The 15,728-nt window shown below is 44.1% G+C and overlaps 1 protein-coding gene across 1 annotated transcript in view; it reads right to left on the bottom strand.

The window, feature by feature from the left end:
* Positions 1–12,656, bottom strand: part of LOC8037160 (MAM and LDL-receptor class A domain-containing protein 1-like) — a 233,604-nt gene extending 220,948 nt beyond the window's left edge. Inside the window, exons 1-2 of the mRNA XM_040210516.3 lie at positions 12,563–12,656; positions 117–245 (exon numbers count right to left, since the gene is read on the bottom strand). Of these exons, the coding sequence (XP_040066450.1) occupies positions 117–245; positions 12,563–12,656 (223 nt within the window). The remainder of the gene's footprint in view (positions 1–116; positions 246–12,562) is intronic.
* Positions 12,657–15,728: the final 3,072 nt, after the last annotated feature.

Genomic DNA, 15,728 nt, shown 5'->3' with positions numbered 1-15,728 from the left:
CTTTTCATTTTTATTGCACTAAAATATTTACAGTAGGAATAGCGGTCATTCGGTGATTTTTATGGTATTCAGCTCTGTACATTATAAACAAAACAAAAATAGTTGAAATGCTTTACCTGTGCCTGGTCTGTGGTCCACGTTAGGTCCGAAGTTTAAGTCTTTGACTCGCGCAACTTTGAAGACGCCGCTACCGCTGCCGCTGGTCGTGTAACCCTTGCACATGCCATTCTCGAAGTCACACGTTTCTGAAAATTGGATGAAAGAAACTTTCGTCACACACAGACGCCACTGCTCGACCAATAAGGCGGGTTTTAGAAGAAACGTTGCCTAGAACGTTACGCTTCCCAAATGCCTCGTTAAAAACTTGTTTTTACCTATAAATCTTGCGCATATCGACCACAATGTGCCATCTTTACATTATCCGACGTACAAATACCGGCAAAGAAAACACAAACAGGCGATAGACGGTTTGATTTTTTATTTTCATCTTACAATTCGAAGACTATAAAAATGCCTACAACTCCAGTAAAAAGTCCGTAGCCGGTGACTAAGTAAAAAAAAAAGTATACAAAGAGCTATTCGTCGTCGGTGTGAAAAATTGATGATCGTGTTCGCGCTTACAGGGCCATGTATGTACACGAATTCAATTTTTTTTTATTAGGTACAGTTACTTTTTTTTGTTGTTTCGACTTGTTCGAACACCTTCAAATATGATCCCATAAATGTGGGAAGCTAGAAACACGGTTTACTTGCACAAGCGTCTACACTCTGGTAGCACGCTCATCAGTTATGAAAGTTTTTGGATTGTTTAATCGTGCTAGTCTCATATTTAAAAGCTTTAATTTGGCTCTTTTTGAATATTATGGGGGTGAAGTGCTTTCAACCTTAACCTCTTTTTTTATGAACTGCCCGTTAATATTAGTTTCTCTCCGAGTTTGCCAAATGGCGAGGCAGAAACAGAAGGCAATATTCACTTCTTCACCGTCAGAAATGCAGTGCGCCTACATAACGCATTGACCTAGAAAGTCAATCGCTGCAACCTACGCAACGGTCTCGGTGAATGAAGCGATGAGAGAATATATTCAGATCCAAAAATATCTGATGTGGGAAACTGAAGATTATGTAAGCATCACTAACACAAGACTTGTGTCGCAGCGCAATTTTTTTCTCCTTGGATCTAAATATATTTTCTTCCTCATTATTCACCGAACTCCCTCCATATATTGCAGCAATTGGCTGTCCCAAATGCATTGCGGCGAAGTAGATGCACTGAATACCTTAGGGAACTGGCTGGGCCTTTAAAAAGGCCCCGCAATCACATTAAAGCGTCTACCTTTTTTGCGGTTTTTACGTCTCTTGGTTTTCGGACAAGCCAGCGGGCACGGAGAGAGTAACTATATATCAGCGCGTCATATTTTAACCGGACGACTCGGAAACCCCCTCCACCTACGAGGGCAACACGCGTTGCCGAAAGCGCGCAATATGTGACGTCTTTGGTCCTGGGCTTACTACTGGTCAGAGCCGCTAAAATTTTTTTTTTTAGTCTAGATACAAAATATAAGTGTCGCGAACCGTTTTAATTATGTATGAAAGTAGTTTTTGTTCAGTATTTCAGATTAGAAAAGAAGCAAATGCAGTTTATAAAGTACGGAAACAAGAAAAGAGCCGTCGACAAACCCGCTACCAAGCGGCGGAAAAAACGGCGCTTACTAGAAAGGGCTGGTGTGATAAGGTTCCGACGAACGGCGAGCCTAGAAAGGTCCCGGATGTACGCGGCGGCGCTGCGGTCGTATACCGGCTCGAGGATACGACCGGTTCCGAGCGTTCCGAAGGCTTTTGGCGCGGGCTTGGCTGGCGATTTGGCCATTTGGCGGTATAGCAGCGCGACGTACGTGGCTCCCGTTCTGAACTCATCTTTACCCCGAATTTGCTGTCGTTTGTGGCCAATGAAGTGTAATGCCAAATTAGCCTTTAATTGCGCAGCAAATGCAATGCGAGCCGCCCTGGCCGCCCGCTTCCAACAGCCTATCCAACATGTGCTTTAGTGGCGCCCTCTCGAGCCGTCGACACGGAGTGCGGCAGCCGTGAGCGCTTGGTGAGCTGACTACTCCTCTAGTTCACGGCCACTTAAGCCAGGACCTACTACGTCATGAAGGAGGTTATTTTTTGCTTGTTTTTGTAATTGTAATTTGCCTATAACTTTTAAAAGTAACCGAAATTTGAGAAAAGAAAAGTTTCTTTAAGTTACTACGTTCAGTGCGCTCAGGTTCGGTGCAAATCAAAAACCAGCCAAAAAGTTGTTGCAGCGCCCCTTTAACCTACAGCGTTAAAAGTATAGGCCGGCTGGGACACTCCTGAGTAACTGAGAGGTACTATTGCTCGGATCTTGGAGTAGGAAAGTTAACATCTGGAAGTTTAGTATTTCGTGAAAGTAAGACAGTTGCAGAATGCAAGTAAGTGCTTTTTGGCCCTCACATCCGGTAACGAGGCAGGTGTGCCTTTATAAACTACAACCGTAACTTCACAACCTTGACCATTATAACATTACAAAGACGATCGATTGATTTTGATTTTTTTTTTTTACGTTTTTGGCTTCCGTTAACTATGGAATGCACCCATTAAAAGGGCGGTGCAACGATTTTTGTACTTTGCGCAAATAACACTTAAAACGGATCCCTGACGTTAATGGCCTATGAAACACGCCTTCGTTTTTCACCCCACGCAATAGAAGTTCCAGAAAAAAGTGAAGAAAAACGAGCACCGGTCAGCCCCTCAACTCGCAGCCAGAACAAGCGACCACGTAATCTGGAGCCGTTTATATGCCGCCAATGTTGATCATAGCCACACGCTGGGGTTGGCAAATCACAAGACACGCGCTGAGTTCCAGACATTGTTATGGCTCGGCTATTGTCGTCGTTGCAGCGATTTGACACGGGCCACTACCCGAATGCATGTCGAGGCATCGATTGTCACGAGCCCAGATCGAACGCGTACGCAGTCTTCGCGTCCACTGTGTTAGCAGCATTTGAATGTCGTCACCGCAAAGCTCGATGACGCATTCCCGGGGATCGTACTGTTGCCATTGGACCTTTTCCGAGAAGCGTTCTGCGCACGCGCGAGCGCCCGATGCCAAGCGGTGGAAGTCGGCACGAAAAAATCGAGGAAATTCGGAAGGAGGCTGTAAATCGATGAGTAGAACACGTAATTGCAGCATATATATAATTGTGTTACACAAAAAAAGAAAGTGGACGGAAAGAAAAACACGACGTTTGGGTGGACGCTACGGATTTCCTTCTTTAAAGTCGCGCTAGGCCTACCTCGTTGCGTTGGGCACGCGACGCTGCTCAGAGAGCGAAGCAACTGGTAACGTAGCTCCCATTATCGATGGTAGCGCAGGTAGGTCACTTCCTTGATTTTTAGTTCGTGCAGCCACCGCCTGGTGCCGTCGGTATTTGGAAAAGGTCCATTGTCCCCGCAGCTCTGTCATCAAATTTCGCGAAGGAGCGAAAGCCGGCTTGGGAAGGATAGACTGAAAGAAAAGCTTCGCTTTCATCCTTTGAATTCCGCCGCGACGAAGACGCTTCTTGGTCAGTGGTGTTGCGTTCGAGCATTCTTGGGTCCCACTAGTGCCAGGAAGCTGGTGTAAAGTAACAAATATTCCTACCTAATGTCGTTACGCAGCCCCTTAAAAGCATTGATACCTTGCGCTTTGTTGTCAACAAAAGGCACATGTCACGTCCCATCACCTGGTTTTGGTCATAACAGCTTGATTTCACTCAGTCCTTCCTAGAAATGTAGTTTTTCTAATAGATTTTATGCTCGCTTTTATATACAATACCAGTCAGCATCTGAAATTTCTATTGTTGCGCCTTTACTACTGTTCTAGAAAAATTTATAAATGCAAATCAAATTACCAACCCTAAGTGCTAATGAATGCTTCCCGCACTACACCTTACTTATCGAACTTAAGTACCACGTTTCTATTCTAAGCATTCCCTAGATACTGGGAGATTAACAAAGACAGAATGCGGAGACCGCCGAACATTTTATATTTTGCTCCGCACGTTTAGATAACGCTGTTAGCCGGTTAGAGCACCCTAAGGCGAAGCAGGAATAAGCGACGCGTTTTGTGTCTATGAGACACGCATCGTCTTAATTAATGTCCGTTATCTGAGATGAGCAGTAATCATCCATATTTTTGGCATGGTTTTCGTCTTCTTTACTTATTTATTTATTCATTTAAACACCTTAAGAACCCTGAGTCAGGGTATTGCATAAGGAACTGGGTCAAAAATAGCGAGGTTAACATTTGGCGGAACGAATCAATGTCTTGAGCAGAGACGATGGCTTCGGGCAGGCCGTTCCAGTCCGCAGATGTCGCCGGGAAAAATGTTTTAAGGAATGCTGTATTTCGAGTGAAAAAAAGCCAACTTTTGCACGGTGGTCAATGCAAGGAGATATGCGATGAGTTGGCAAGATGAATGATTTGTGTTGATCATCGAAGTAAAACCTGTAGAACAGACATAATTTACGGACGCGCCTGCGTGAACACAAAGGGGTTAATGATATATTTTATTTAAGTTCAGTAACACTAACAAACCTACAGTATTGAGACGTTGTAAAGTGAGTGGCACGAGTTCAAACTGATTGATACAAGGTATTTAAGATGGGGGTCCCAGACTGACGATGCATATTCTAGTTTCGGACTTACCAATGTGACATATGCAAGTCGCTTCACAGAGGAGGACGCGAGACGAAGATTATGGCAAGAGAGACCAAGAGTGCGGTTTGAGTCGGAAATGATACTATTAATATGGGTTTTCCAAGAAAGGTCGTTAGTGAAATGAACGCCAATATACTTGTAAGTCGACATGGAATCAATATTAAGATTACCAACTGAGTAGGAACAGTGAAAATGTTGACGAGCTCGATAGAAAGAGAGGCATTTGGATTTTGATGTATTTAGTAGCATCTGCCACTTTGAACACCAATCGTTAATTCGGTCTAGATCAGCCTGTAGGTTATGCAATTCATCTGTGTTAGATATGGATCTGTAGACTACGTAGTCATCAGCAAATAGACGAGCGTTAGAAGGCAACGAAAGAGGAAGGTCATTAATATACACGAGAAAAAGTAAGGGTCCAAGAACAGATCCCTGCGGTATATCGGAGGTTACAGGAGCGCTTCGGGAACGACAGTTGTAATTTGCACATGCTGGCCTCGAGAGGTGAGAAAGCCTTCGATCCAGGCTAGAATGGAAGAGTCAAGAGACAGTGTGGACAGCTTTGCTAGTAGAAGTTTATGGGAAACACGATCAAAAGCTTTAGAGAAATCGAGAAAGATTGCATAAACTTTGTGACACTTTTCTAGAGAAGAATGAATATCTGGAAAGTAAACATATTCGGCAGATATCTGCCTGGTTGGGTGAGAGTTAAAGTCTGAAAATATATCTCCAACCAAAAAATGAAAAGCAACCCGACGTTTCAAAACCAACACGGTTTCTTCTTCAGGGGTGACTGAAGGCGCGCGGACACAGCAGCAGCTCCCAACCTCTTCGTCTTCAAAAAAGGAAAGAAAAGAAAAAGAGAAAAGAAAAAATGAAAAACGAGAAGTTAGGAAATCGGAAAAATTGTAAAATAACTTGTTAGCTATGAAGATGGTCATCTCTTCAGCTTTTCCGTCAGTTCACGGAGGCCATGTGCGTACACAGAGGGCAGAGCGCCCAGCGACCTGTTTAGGTTTCCTGGGGTGTGCTGGATGTGCCACGATTCCAAGAAAAGTCTTCTTCGAAAATTGGGCTCTGTGTCCACCACGTGCGCGTTCGCGAAGTCAATGCGATGGTCTAGGGTATCGCAATGTTCGGCGATGGCGCTGCGCTCACTGTCAAACTTCCGCACGTCGTTCTTGTGTTGGCGGATACGCTTTCTGTCACGAATGAATATCGTGACAGAAAGCGGCCAGCTGCGTTTCGCATGAACGGTGTTTCCTGAAACCATGTTGATTGGGGAAAAAGAATTTATTCTGTTGCAGAAATTGCTTAACTTGAGAATGAATGACATGTTCCATGAGCTTAGAGCATACATAAGTTAATGATATAGGCCGGTAAATTAAAGGGGAGTGCGCATCGCCACATTTGTGAACCGGAACGACCTTACCTTCTTTCCAGTCGTAGGAAACATCACCGGTATCTAAGGATTGTTGAAATGATGATGTTAGAAAAACAGTTGACAGCGGTTTAGTCATTTTCAATATTTTGCAGTGTATGTCGTCAGCTCCTGGTGACGATGACGTTTTGAGCGCGTCTATTAATTTGCTAATGCCGTTTTCCGAAAAAGTAATTGGATGCATAGGTGGCATGGACAGGGATGAAATATCTGGCGGCGATGTGATGATGGTATTATTAAACACGGCAGAAAATACGTCACAAAAACGTTTCAACAGCGTCATCATGGGTAAGGGAAATTCCATTGTCATTTACTAAAGAGACTGGTTTACGATAATGGGGATTAATTATCCTCCAAAATTTCTGAGGGTTACTTTTGAGGTTAGCGGCAAGATCGTTCTGGTAGAATTGTGCTTTGGCTTTCTCGGCGGCTGACTTGCACAGTGCGAAAGCAACAGATAAGCAGGACCAGGCCTGATCGGTGTTAAGAAGTCGTACACGTCGGTACAATCGTTTCTTCCGGTTGCAGAGCGGCTTAAGCTCTCGAGTGTATCATGGTGCTGACTGCTTCTCCCAAAACTGTATTAGCGGTATGCGTCTATCAATTAGGGCAAGTCGCGTTTCTTTGAAAAAAATCCAATTCTCCTGCTCAGAGCGATCCAATAAGTTAGGCACACATGAGTCCAGAAGGGACCTGATGCCGATGTTAATAAGATCAACGTTAGCTCTTCGATATATTCTAATTTTGCGGCAGGATGACATGACCGTGTGGCTTTTAATGTGCAAGGAGCAGTGGATGCATTTGTGACCACTAAGGCCGTTAAATATATTTACGTCTTTCATTATTTCACTGTGCTACGTGAGAACTAAATCAAGAGCCGAGGACGATGACTCAGTCACTCGTGTTGGCTGTCTTACAAGTTACTCGAACTTAAACGTTAGACACAAGTTTAAAAAAAGTTTAGACTCATTCCGAGATGCAATTGCTGATGCAACGTCGCTGCCCCATTCGATATCTGGGTAGTTAAAGTCTCCAACCAAAACCAGTTTTGATAAAGATGCCGCATTCTCACGTCACACAGTGCATCATGCAGTTTGCTAACAAACGAAATATTACAAGAAGGTGGACGATAACAGACCCCGACAATGACTGCACCGTGTGAACAGCCTATGGAAATAAATACGACTTCTAGATCTGATATAACGCGCAATTTTATGGGCTGAAGACGATTATTTACAGCAAGCAGGACACCACCACCTCTCCCTGAAACCCGGTCACTACGAAATATATAAAAAGAGGATTGATGACTCGATTTTAAAAAAGATTTCACTTACAAGTATTTCCGACGTGAGCCAGGTTTCAGTTATGGCGATAATGCTAACATTCATTACATCGAGCAACTCATTCAGGTCGTCACGCTTTGGCATTAAACTTCTAATATTCGCGTACAGAAGAGACAATGTGTTGGTATAGCTGTCATTACTACCTAATGACTGTAGAGTTTTCCTACTAACTGGTTGTGCCCCAACTTCACGAGTTGCATGTGCTCTAGTTCTAGTTCTACTAGCTGATTGTTAAATTGGACATTCAAAGAGAGTATCGTCAGGCCGGTTATACATGTAACATCGTGTCCGTTTAGTAAAAGTTTGTTGAAAGAAATTTTAAAAGGAGCTGCTTGTGACCTTCCATATTCAATTAACTTGCTGCGTGCAGTACGTGTATTTAGCGAGAAGTCCGTATCGAGAAGGTCGTACCTTTTAGCGAAGACCGGGAAGATAGGAGCTGCTGCCGCACCTTACCCAGAGCAAATTTAATAATATAGGACGTGTTTTGTTGGGGGCGTACCGACCAATGCGATCTGCTCGATCGATATGTAAGGGTTTAAGGTCTATCCCAAGCTTTTCTCTGCATAAAAAAATCACTTTTTTCTTTGACTGAGAACAGGGGGGTTATGTTCGACAAATGTTTCGTTTCTCCTAAAAATAAACAGAAGTGACAAAAGGGACGATATCGCGTCTGATTGGTCAAAGGGTCAAATGACGAAAGTTCCCTCTTTTGTCATTTAAGCCTCTAGCCAATCAGACGCGATATCGTCACATCTGTCAATTCCGTTTCTTTTTAGGAGAAACGAAACATTTGTCGAACATAGCCCCCAGGTCTCATCTTTTGCGTCACTAATCCCACGAAACACCAGGTTCTCTCGAAGCGAGCGGTCTTCTAGCTCAGTTCACTTTAACAAACCGTTTAGTATTATGCAACCCGGTCTAGGTACATGAAACAAAATTAGAAATTCATTATATGAATCTTTTTTTTTTTTTTGCTTCATCGTTACAGCAATTTAGTTTGACGAGATAGATAGAAATATGGACACCCTTACAATTTTAGAAATATATTTTACAAAACAAAAAATAGACATTGCAGGGAAAATTGCCCTGCAAATCCGTTGCTACGTAAAACCTTCATTTCCCTGCTAAATCTAGCGGGAAAACTGAAGCTGAGTACAGATCACGTGACATAAAGTCATGTGACATTATTTCCTCCGCTAAATTTAAAGGGGAAACTGAATTGGCCTCGACGACATATCTGACGCGAATTTTTCCGCTAAATATAGCGGGGAAACTGATTAAATACTTAGGTCACGTAACACAAAGTCACGCGAGGTCCATTTTTCTGCCAAATCTAGTGCGAAACTGAACTTGTGTATAGGTCACGTGACACAAAATCTTCCTACATTATTTTTCTCGCTAAACTTGGCGGGCAAACTGAAGGGACCATTTTCTAAATCCCGCAAACGGTATTGTCTAGTGATCGGTAATTTCGGCCAATTCCACGCTTACACACTTGAGTGTAATCCGGAGTCATCCTGAATAAGTGTAGTTTAGATTGCCGAGACCTGTCATATCAAATACTGAATTTCTCGCGAATGTCAGCGTTTTGAATACTGAATACATTGAACACCGTTCAACCTGGTTGAACTGCAGACATCTCTTACAGTAATATTATTATTCTGGTACAGCTTTTAAGACGCTGATATTACATTAAAAACACGAAAAGTGCTATAAACAGCTTCACAAACTACAAGTTAAATTCGGTTTTTAAATGCTGTGAATTTTAGGGTTTTTAAAGATCAGCTCTGGTCGAAAACGATACCAAAATAAATGACTGGTATCGCTTTAGTGGCACGAAATAGTATCACAGCCGAAATATTATGTCAAGGTGAAGCCCTTTACTCCACTAAAACCGATTTTAAAGATCAATTTTACCGAGAAGTTTAGCGGGTAAACCTTAGATATGTGTAAGTGACGTGACGTCAATTTTCCCGGTAAATATAGCGGGGAAACTAAATTTGAGCATGGGTTACGTGACATCATGTCACCTGACGTCAATGTTTCCGCAAGATTTAGTTGGAAAAGTGAATTTGCGTATAAATCACGTGACACGAAGTCATGTTACATCCTTTTCCCCCACTAAATATAGCGAAAAAAAAAAACTGAATTGGCGTTTGAGGTCGCGTGACATAAATTTTCCTACTAAATCTAGCTGGTTAATTGAAATTCTGCAAACTTCACGTGACCCGACATTTTTTTTTTTCGTTAAATCAAGCGGCGAAAAAAAGTGATGTGACGTCACAGGTCACGGCTTTACCAAACACGGAGCAACTAGCCAAAAATCCTTTCACTTAAAATCAGTTTACGAAAGCACATTCCGCTCACAGATGCTTTTGAGAGGTTTATCTAGCCTCGAACGCTCTTGGCGAACAAAAAAAAATCGCCGCATGCCAGAATTTAAGACCAAACATCGACCAAAATCTTCATGCAAAAGCTAAGCCTCAAACAAAACTAGAGTAGAATCCGTTTTAGTCTAAGCAAGCGGGTTATTTATTGTGGTGCAGAAGGTTTATGCTACTCAAGATTTTAACTAAACTTGTGTAATTAACCTGGGAAAAATGTTTGAAACAATTACAGACAGTTCTATTTCCATTCTTGATGGGCATCATCAAAAATTAACTATATCACTCAAGATCGAAATATCCCGAGGGCGTAGTTTGTTCGATGACGCTCATCTAGTTTTTATATTGAACCATGTGTTTTATTTGAGGACCAGAACAGTAATTATGGAAACCTAAGTATCAACTCAGTTGTCGTCAATTTTTTTTTTGTATTTCAATACTCACCCATTTTACCCCTCGGCAGTTACAAACGCGACACCCGCCACTTTTATTTTATGACAATTAGTTCTTCCAGAAAAGATTTAACAGACATTTGGAAAAACATCTTCAAAAAAGTAAAATTTTTTCCCCTTTTTTCTTGTAATCGGCTGCTATTATTTTGTGACGAGCGGCCTGAACACAATAGCGTTCAAATCAGTTAAACGTGCTCTTGACTGTTTTGTATGTCAAATGAGTTGGCGAAGCTATAAATTTGAACCAATGGATTCTTTTCAAAAGTATGTCAATCAACACTGACACCCGCCATACTTTGAGCCTCGCGTTATGTTTTGAAAATTTTGATGGATGCGAGTTCATTCTGAGCCCCGACGCAGCACTCGTTTCGAATACGTTTGCACCCGAGTACGCCCCGAATGGTGACCCAACGCTCGTATCCAATGAATGCTCCAAGTGCTTTCCCAGACTATGGTGACCTCTGGTCAATTGTGCTGCATTAATTAATTTTAAGCGAATGCCTTCGAAATGTTCAAGTAGGGCTCAAAACCAAATTTCCCGTCCCTCATAAAAAAAGGACAACATTTTTTTTTAATTTTTAACAGTTTGCACATTACAGAAGTATATTCCAAGCTCATTATTATATCCACGAGTTAGATTATAACAAATAATAGTGCCAGAAGGACTGCACCATGCCCGCACTTGAAACGGTTATACCGTAAAATACATAAATTTTGAAGAGCTCGAATCTTCGCGAATCAGGCCTAGCTGAAAATTTGAAGTTGCACGCGGACTAATTTTTGCGACTCGGGGTGGTGTGCTATGTATTCGTTACCATATAGGAAAACATATTCGCTGGATCTAAAAATTAGGTCCTTGCGAAAATGAGGTCCTTTACAGTGTTTCTATTAGGGTTATTCAAGCTTCAAGGCAAGTCGTCGAGGCAACAGTGGTAAAAATCCAAAACACCCCCCCCCCCTTAAAAAAACAACAAAAAAAAAACAGTGTATTGCTATTTGCAAAAAAATAATTACGCACTGCCAAACACAGAGTTTCCGCTAAATTCTAGCACCAGACATATCAATCTGCCGCCAAAGATTCAGAAAGAACCGTCATCCTAATCATAGGTTTTACGCAATCTGCGGAAACTTTTCATGGTGCACACAAGCAAGAGCGGTCCCCATTTTCCAATGAAAAGTTTAGGTTAAAAAATCACAATTTTTTAGTAAGGCAATGGTTAGTTCTGCAACTTTGACATCTGGTGCGGATCGCTAGCGCCGCATTTGGGAGGAGACTGAGCACTCGGTAATAAATACTTTATTCTTGACGTAAAAAAGACTCTCGAGCTCAAAACAGTGCAACTGCAACGAAGAACAAGACGAGACGGGACTCAGCTTCTTGTTCTTCGTTCTTGTCCTGTTCCGCTCTTTTTACCTCAAAATGTAAGATAACAAACTAACCCTCACAAAAGCATTTTGAAATAATAACACTATTCTTTTTTTTTTTTTTTTTTTGGGGGGGGGGGGGGAGCCACTGCGAAATGCGCACGGATGATCCGCACTTCTCTTAGACTCTAGAATTCGGTAGTTCATTTTTGTAGATTGATATTTTCTCACTTTACCAGTACGGAAATCACGCTAACACAACATGCACGCAATCGTACGGCGACGTTTTCCTAGCTAAATAAACATGTATTATTTACGCTAGACGCTTCAGCATAACAAATCTAAAAAAAGAAAGCCCCAGTTTCAAAATAAAATTTAAGGAAATCTGTGAGGTAACAAGCCTCAACAGTCTCCCAGCACGCACGCACGCAGGCACAAAACAGATATTGTTAGTGTCGCGAAATCCTCTTCCGCTTACTGCTCATCGGCCTAAGCGAAAAACAATTTGTATCTCCGCTTACGTTCCGACCGATAGCGTGACCAATAGAGCCAGTAATCAGTACGAAAAATGCAACGACGTAACGATCGCTTCTTTTTTTTTTTGAGGGGGGGGGGGGGACGGTATTACCGCTAAACGAATTACGCTGAAGAAGTACAGGATTGTCGCGCATCCACTTCGCATGATTGGTGGAGCCAGGGATACTCGACGCACAAAGGCGAGGAAAGCCACCACGACGCACTTTTCGCACAGCTCGTATAAACGTCGGCTGCGGTCGAGAAATGGAGTGTAGACAAGACAATCTCTGATATATAAACCTCGTTAAAATCAACAAACAGCTCGAGTTTCTTACCTGATGTCACATTTGCGGCACACTGCAATAGGACGATAGCCGCGAGGAAGGCGCTCCTTGCACGTTTGTGAGAACTGCTTCGTTTGTGGGCCATGCTTCAATCGCTCGTGGAGTTGAGAAAAGTTGTCAGCATGAAAACCACATTTCAGATCGGACGGAAACTAACGAAGGAAACGATCCAATGCCTCCTTCACCTCCCGGCTGGCGAGTGTGACCCTGCGGCTCTCGGCGTGTCCCTTGTAGAGGCTTGAGTAATTTCGTGAGCGACGCCGGTGCGCCTACGGTACGGGACACTGGATTCGCGAGGCTGATGAAATACTGCGATTCCCGACGGTCGCACTTTCTTCTTTTTCTTGCTGCCGTGACAATCTCGAAAGCGATAACGTTGAGATCCATTGTTTCTGGTGGGGTCATTTGATCCCGTCGATAAGAATTATCTTTCGATTCAATACTCAAATGGTATGAGGAAGGCTTATATCTTGGGAGACGTTTCAGGTACTGACTACCATTGTCGGCTTCGAAATAGAAAAAAAAAAAAAAAAAAAAAACGTGATTCTTGGAAAACGTCGAGACGTCGCACCAGTCGTCCCTAACATGTGCACTTAGAATCCTATTTCGCTCATGCATCGAAAGGACTGGCTTTCACTTGGTCGAACGGCGTTTTAGCGAACGCCGACTTCTCATCCAAAGACACTTAGCGAACGGTTGGCCACCGCGACGCGGCGTTTACGGGTGGGATAGGTGGTTTAACGTAGTTTGTAATGAACCGATGCAGGGTGCCGCCGCAAAACGGCGTGGTCGCAGGGGGAGGAGCTGGGTTAAGGCGCGCAGTCGTCATTCGCTAAGACGTCGATTCGTTCAAATTACCGCGGTTCACTAAAACGTCATTTACTCATGTGACATGAACCCCTACTTTCGTGACACCGCCGGAAACACCTCTGGTGACATGACACTTCTTTTATGACATAGTGGCTGTGTTGCGAATCTTACCCAAAAGGATACGAGTTACTCCGGCGTATCGTATCACGTGACAGCACAGATTGAAAAACGCTGGACGCGGGTAGGTTTTAGAACGCCAAGGGTACAAAACCCTTACACTGGAGTAAGATCGAGTAAATTTTGGAACACGGCCAGTCACACAAAAATCGAGGGACGACTTTTTATGACACCTTGAACACACCTGCCAGAAGCCTGTTCCATGCAGCAAAACACTTGTCCGAATGTGAAGCGAAAGCTTACGGGTCCTTGAGGCGAAAATGTGAAACCAAGGAGTGGGCATTAAACGCGCACCCTTTAACTTTGAAATAGAGGAAATCCACAATGTTTCCCGCACTGTAAAAGGAACCGGAAAAAGCGGCAACTGCACATAGAAAGCTCAGAATGTCAATGAATGTTCATATATGTGATGAATATTCCCTCGTAAAACATTAAGACGTGGTTCTCTTTCAATAAACTTGCCAAGGTCAACAACGGACACGTTCGCGGACGATTGACTTAGCGATGAATGTAAAACGCTGCGTGACTTTTTAATTATATAGACATGTTTTGCCAAGCTGGTGCACGCTGGCTCAGCATGCACCAGATTGGCGGTACTTGAGTGAAAAATGGCGGAGGGCAGCAACCCCCTGACCTCTATTATAAGGGGATGGGCAGTGCATAGCCGCTCTCCAAGCAGTGCTCCATTGAAGCCACCGGAAGGGCGATTCTTGCTCCGGAAGTCGGGCGTCTGCTGGTCTTCCTAGTGCATTTAGTCGATGTTTTGGTCCGTACTTTGCGCTGTCTTTGAGTGGGTTTTAATAATTATACTCCGAACTAAATCCCGAAAATGAGGCATTTGAACTTGGGACATATACACTTTTTAATCCATTAGAATCTCAAAAATGTATACATTGAGTGGCTTCCCATGATACTTCTCTGGTCTTCATGCGCTCTTACTGCGCAACTGTCAGGCTCTCTTGAGGTGACAAGCGAAAATCTAGCGCCCTCGACGCTTTTCGAACCAGCATTTGGAAGGGTTACAGAAACTGCCAAGCGCTATACTTCCGGGACAAGCTGCTTACTTCCGGTGGCTTTATACATATTTGCTGAATGAGCCATCTAGCCCCCAATAATAAATAGAGATCAGTACCGCGGCCAACCTTGTCTGGCGCTGCGGCATCTACAGTAGACCAATAGGATGCGTCTACGCAAACGGCTGCGCGTCGCGGTCAGCCACAGCGCACAAAGAGCGTGAGCGTCTGGATGTGGGATGCGCCACGAGCCAAAAATGGCGACGCGTCGCCGGTGACCGATAGACAAACACACTGTTTACCAACAAGCCCGCGTTTGCCCATACCAGGTGTGGGCACTTCACGAGCGCAGAAATCAGATTCGAGTGACGTGAAGCTTCTGCGCGTGCGCCGTAGCGACAACAGTGCCACCGCAGAGGCGTGACGTCAGAGCCGCGTGTTGGTCTATAGACCGGCACGCGCAGCGGCTCTGTTTACCAACACGGCCGGCAGGCCGCGCATGAGCAGAAGCTGTGTGGGCAAAAGCGCCTGTTTTCGCCATTGCGTTGCGTGGCGTGCGCCCGCTGATGACATTGTAGATTCATCTCTGGTTTATTTGTGCGTCGTATTTCCTGCTAGCGTATAGCGCAAGCGAAGCCCGACTATTTGAGCTCACTACCCGAGCCTGAACGGCAGCGGTATCGGGACTAACTGTGCGACGACGGCGTTACCTTCGACGATCCATACGACGTAAACAAGGCCTGCTGGAGTTCCGACGTGAAGTTGCTGCCACCGACGTCGATGGCTCACGTCGTCATTTATTTGGTTTTCTCGACAGGCCAATTCACGCCGACACGGTACAGGCGTACAAGTCTCTTTGCTCGGTTCAGTGATGCGCCTGCGAACATATCTGGGGAGCGTTTTGTGTCTCGAACTTACCTAACCTTCGTTGCATCACAGGCTTTGTGCGAGTGTGCAAGCTGTGGAAGCCCCAAAGAGGCGCAGTCTGCTTCGTGAGAGCAAAATTGATGCCTTCACAGCGTGCAACGACTGAACCTCATGACGGCTGGGTGTGCCTGACCAACACGTCTGGCGGGGTGCGCGCTGCGCACTGCACGTGCAAAGCAGGGTATGACCTATTTTCGTTAAACATCGTGCCTCTTCGGTGCCTTGCTTGG

The sequence above is a fragment of the Ixodes scapularis genome, unplaced genomic scaffold, assembly GCF_016920785.2.
Source record: "Ixodes scapularis isolate PalLabHiFi unplaced genomic scaffold, ASM1692078v2 PGA_scaffold6__148_contigs__length_123643588, whole genome shotgun sequence".
In the NCBI taxonomy this organism is placed as follows: Eukaryota; Metazoa; Arthropoda; class Arachnida; order Ixodida; family Ixodidae; genus Ixodes; species Ixodes scapularis.
This window is presented reverse-complemented; position numbering and strand designations above follow the sequence as displayed.